The sequence below is a fragment of the Tachysurus fulvidraco genome, chromosome 10 (assembly GCF_022655615.1).
Source record: "Tachysurus fulvidraco isolate hzauxx_2018 chromosome 10, HZAU_PFXX_2.0, whole genome shotgun sequence".
NCBI lineage: Eukaryota > Metazoa > Chordata > Actinopteri > Siluriformes > Bagridae > Tachysurus > Tachysurus fulvidraco.
Window position 1 is genome coordinate 17,278,883 of NC_062527.1, and position 5,119 is coordinate 17,284,001.

General features: G+C 43.0%; 1 protein-coding gene across 5 annotated transcripts; it reads right to left on the reverse strand.

The window, feature by feature from the left end:
• Positions 1-208: 208 nt before the first annotated feature.
• On the reverse strand, positions 209-4,876 carry LOC113654839 (polyadenylate-binding protein 1A-like). Of its 5 annotated transcripts, XM_047819226.1 has the most exons (7): positions 4,552-4,876; positions 4,149-4,342; positions 3,667-3,770; positions 3,329-3,494; positions 2,522-3,217; positions 1,816-2,485; positions 209-1,626 (listed from the first exon to the last, which is right to left on the reverse strand). In XM_047819226.1, exons 1-6 carry the CDS (start codon positions 4,715-4,717, stop codon positions 2,342-2,344), a joined length of 1,470 nt encoding a protein of 489 aa, XP_047675182.1. In that variant the 5' UTR covers positions 4,718-4,876; the 3' UTR covers positions 209-1,626; positions 1,816-2,341. The 5 variants fall into 5 exon arrangements, with proteins under 5 accessions (XP_047675182.1, XP_047675179.1, XP_047675180.1 ...); XM_047819223.1 differs by having other exon boundaries at positions 1,816-3,217; XM_047819224.1 differs by having other exon boundaries at positions 209-1,656; positions 1,816-3,217.
• Positions 4,877-5,119: the final 243 nt, after the last annotated feature.

Sequence of the window (5,119 nt, forward strand, 5' to 3'; positions counted from 1 at the left end):
ATATCAGCAATTTTGATTAAAGATTCTCACCGGCTTGCAACTGGCTTCTCTTGCAAATGTACACACAGACATGAGGACTGAAAGATTATTGGGTAAGGCTTTGTTTCCAAATGACCAAAGCTAATACATCATGTCAAAGATATTTGCGAAATCCGATATGAAACACTTGTTATGCTACTTGAATACATAGTTCTTGTATGTGTGTGTGTGTGTGTGTGTGTGTGTGTGTGTGTGTGTGTGTGTGTGTGTGTGTGTGTGTGTGTGTGTGTGTGTGTGTGTGTGTGTGTGTGTGTGTGTGCCCAGGAGCTTGGGATCGCTTATTATGTTCTCATAAGCATCCAGGTGATTTTACTAGCATGGTCAAGCATGGTGTGGATTTCCTTTACCAGTAAACCAGTAAAAGCATGGATTCATTGGCAAAGAAAGAAAGAAAAGAGAGAGAACGTGTGTGAGAGAGAGAATAGAAACATAATATTTAGATAGATAGATAGATAGATAGATAGATAGATAGATAGATAGATAGATAGATAGATAGATAGATAGATAGATAGATAGATAGATAGATAGATAGATAGATAGCTCCTCAAGAAGTACAGGCGTTGTTGTGCCTTCCTAACCAGAGCTGAAGTGTTCTGGTGCCAGGACAGATCCTCAGACATGTGAACTCCCAAGAACTTAAAGCTGGAGACCCGCTCTACCTAAGTTCCATTGATGTACACTGGGGAATATCTCCTGCTGTTAGATTTCCAAAAGTGCACGATGAGCTCTTTAGTCTTTGTGGTGTTGAGTGTCAGGTTGTTGATGGCACACCACACTGTCAGGCTTTGGATCTCCCTCCCTGTAGGCAGATTCGTCGTTGTTGCTGATCTGGCCAACCACGGTGGTGGTCATCTGCATACTTGTGAGCTGTAGAAGAGTCAGCGGTTGAGGTGAAATGTCCTATGCCTTGACTGATTGTTTGTCCAGCAGGAAGGCACTGCTCATTGGTTGAGACCGAGGTGTCGGTTTGTAGTCTGTGATGGTCTGGATGTCTTTCCATATGCGTCTGGGATCAGAGTTGTGGAAGTGCTCTTTGTATGTATGTTTGGCTTTCCTAATGTCTCTTTTCAGGTTGGACCTGGCTCTGTTATATTTAAAGCAGCAGCTCTTTCTTTCAACAGGAGACGAACTTCAGAGTTCATCCACGATTTCTGATTAGGAAAGCATTTCAACGGTAGTGTCATTGTCAATGCACGTGTTCATATGGTCCAAAACAGATGATGTGTGAATGTCCATGTCTGTGTTAGAGTCCGATGTGGCCTGTGACGCAAACATGTTCCAGTCAGTATCCTGAAACTGTTGCTGTAGAGATGAAATGGCTTTCTCTGGCCATACTTTTACTGTACTCATAGCTGGTTTCACCCGTTTGATCCGTGGTGTGTATTTGGGTAGCATGAACAAAGAGAGGTAATCAGACTGACCCAAAGGTGGGAGGGGAATGGCCGTGTATGCCCCAGGTATGTTTGTGTATACTGTACTTTATCCAGTGTGTTGTCCCTTCTGGTAGAACAGGAGATATTGTGATGAAATTTTGGTAGTACAGATCTCAGGTTGGAGGGTTGAAATCTCCAGCAACGATGAAAGCTCCTTCGGGATGTACAAGTTTAGCGTTAGCATCTGGAGGAATGTACACTGCAGTCACAACAATGATACAAAAGGGTCTGAACTTAATCATCAAATTCACTAAATGAACAGAGAAATGACTTTCAGTAACAGTAGAGTCCATACACCATGATTTGTTAACATAAATGCACAGACCTCCACCCCTAAGCTTACCAGAGTCCACTGCCGCCCTGTCCACCTGGAAAGCACTGCGACCCCTGAGCTCAATGGCGCTGCTGGGAATGTCGTTGAGCCATTTTTCCATAAAAATCATGACATTTCTTAATCCGCTTGTGTGCTGTTATCCGGAGCAGCAGTTCATCCATTTTGTTCACGAGAGACCGTGCATTAGCAAGGAAGATGCTTGGGAGAGATGGTTGATGTGGGTTTTGCCTTAACCTAGCCCTAATGCTGCCTCACTTCCCCCTCCTTTGGAGGAGTGTGTGAGAGCTAGATGTATGTGTGTGTATATGTGTATGTGAGTGTGAAATTCACAAGTCATCAGGAACTGATCATCTACAAGCACTGACTAGCCTCTTCTGTGATGGTGGCGAGTTGTGTACATACAGGGAACGTAGACTAATTTTATTAAAATTAAATATTAATTTAACACTTCTAATACTCAATATTACATTCACACAACCAGATTAGTATCATAATCTGTATCATACATTATATTGTAATATTAAGCAGTATATTATCATTGTTTTTGTGTGTGTGCGTGTGTGTGTGCACGTGTGGCACCTAGAAAGTCCGTAGATGTAGACGCCGCCTTTAGTTCAGTTGTGTTCGGTACCTCAAGTGTAGCTAGGCTTCCTTTCACTGTGTCTTCTGAGACAGCCATCTCCACAGCTTCCACTTTGTTCTCTGAGACAGCCATCTCCACAGCTTCCACTTTGTTCTCAGGGGCAGCCATCTCTGCAGCTTTCACAGAGTCCAGTGGGGCAGCCGTCTCTGCAGAATACAGTTGAGCAGCTATCTCCACAGAGTCCAGTGGGGCAGCCGTCTCTACAGCTTCCAAAGAGTCCAGTGGGGCAGCCGTCTCCGCAGTGTCCAGCGGGGCAGCCGTCTCCACATTTTTTACAGAGTCCAGTGGGGCAGCCGTCTCCACAGAGTCCAGTGGGGCAGCTGTCTCTACAGCTTCCAAAGAGTCCAGTGGGGCAGCTGTCTCCGCAGTGTCCAGGGGGGCAGCTGACTCCACAACTTTTACAGAGTCCAGTGGGGCAGCCATCTCCACAGAGTCCAGTGGGGCAGCCGTCTCTACAGCTTTCACAGAGTCCAGTGGGGCAGCCGTCTCCAAAGCTTCCACAGAGTCCAGTGGGGCAGCCGTCTCTGCAGAGTCCATGGGGGCAGCCGCCTCCGCAGAGTCAAGTGGGGCAGCCGTCTCTGCAGCTTTCACAGAGTTTGTTCTCTGTACGAGAGCCTGGCGGTCCTTTTTGTTTTTAGCCAGTCCCACGTACACCTTCTTCGTGCCCCACGTCATGCCGTTCATCGCATTCATGGCTCTCATGGCATCCTGGGATGATTTGAAACATACAAAGCCAAATCCCTTTGAACACCCATTCGCCATAATCACCTGTAAGAGGCAGGACCATGAGGAACAATCAACGAAAGCTTTTCACTTAGTAAGGGGAAGTGGATAGAGATTATTAAGAATAAGATTGAGTGATTATTAGTTGTAAGTGACCTTTGCACTTGTGATGGTTCCAAATTGTGCAAATGTCATGTACAAGCACTCGGTGTCAATGCTGTAGTCCATGTTCTTGATATACAAGTTGGTGCTTTGGTTTTGGGAACTGGGGCGTGGGTCCTTCACCTGGCGCTCCTCCGGAGGCTTAAAGTACTCGATGGTGCTGTAACACAACAGAGAAGCTGCTCTTTTGTCTTCTGAAGCAAAATTACAGCACAACTGTTTCAACAATGTAGAGTTCAATAAACCTTATGCAGTTGGTTAAAGTGGAATGTTAAAAACCCTGACATTTGAATCCTGGCTGTTAAAAACTAACTAATTTACACATGGCTTACACTTGGCGGCCTTTCAGGAGCATGCCATTGACCCGCTCAATGGCCATCGCCGCTGCCTCCGGTGCCTCAAACTGGATGTACCCGAATCCTTTTGATTCAACAACCTTCAGGAGAAACACTGCATTTCAACACACAGTTTACAATCAAACTTAGCTAATACACATACTCAGGCTTGATCATTGGGGATAAATACAAACAAATTTATATATGTATCTAATTAAAAAAAAAAATATATATATATATATATATATATAACAATTAAATTAAATATGTATCTAAAACACATCTAATAATAATCTTAAATTTTTGTATTATAGTAATCTTTGTATAATATTAAACATTTTGTATTATTATGTTTCTTATGTTCTGTAAATCTGCATTGAGACAATGTCCATTGTTAAAAGCACTAAACAAATAAATTTCAATTGAATTAATCATGCAACACAGATATTCAGCTATTCAGAATAGCTCAAAGCTCAGACCTTGCATGACACAATCCACCCGAACATGGAGAAGGTGTCAAACAGGGCAGCATCATCGATGGAAAGATCAAGGTTCTTGATAATAATGTTGCCTCCTTTGATCACCTTTGCGGTGGGTTCCCAGCGAGACCACATGACCCTCATGGGTCTCTCCAAAAGAAGTTCAAAATTGAACAACTTTAAAGCTTGTTCAGCTGAAGGAACAGAAATAAATCATTAATTAAAAAAATCTATATACTATCTGCTTATATTATATATATATATATATATAAAACTCATATAGATTTTTATATATTTTTTGTACCATTTAAAACGTGACCTTATCCACATAATCCACATAATAAAACTGGTATACAACTACAGAAACAGTGTAAGGGAACTTTTCCTGTCTGGCTTGTTTTACCATCAGTTCGATGGTGGAAGTTGACGTAGGCGTAGCCAAGCGACGAGCCGGTCTGTCTGTCCCTGCAGACGTGGACAGATTGAATAGGTCCTGCAGGACAGAATCTATTCACAAGCATGAGCTCTGATACATCAGGGTGAAGATTACCAACAAACAGTGCAAACATGGTGAAATTTGGATGTTGTTGTAATCTGTTAAAACGCTGCAAAAATCTCTAACAGCTAATGTTTGTAAAATCGTTGAACTATCGCGCTAAAATGCCTCTCGCTAACTATCCATGGCCTGATGTGCGTCAGATGGTTCTAGAACACGCGTGGAACTTCAGGAACGTGACGTCATTGTTCCATAACGTCATCATCAAGCCAATTCAGTTCTGATGTTTTGTTTCAAAAAGAACTTGATCAGTGCGTCACGTGACCCCGTTGGTCACGAAACCTCATGATGTCATGTAGTACATTACGCACACGCTCCAACTCCAATAATGAGTCCAAGTCCAAATGAATTTTCATTGTCTCATTTGTACACGGAGAAACAAGCCGAGCTGCAATTATAGTGCAATTATAGAGCA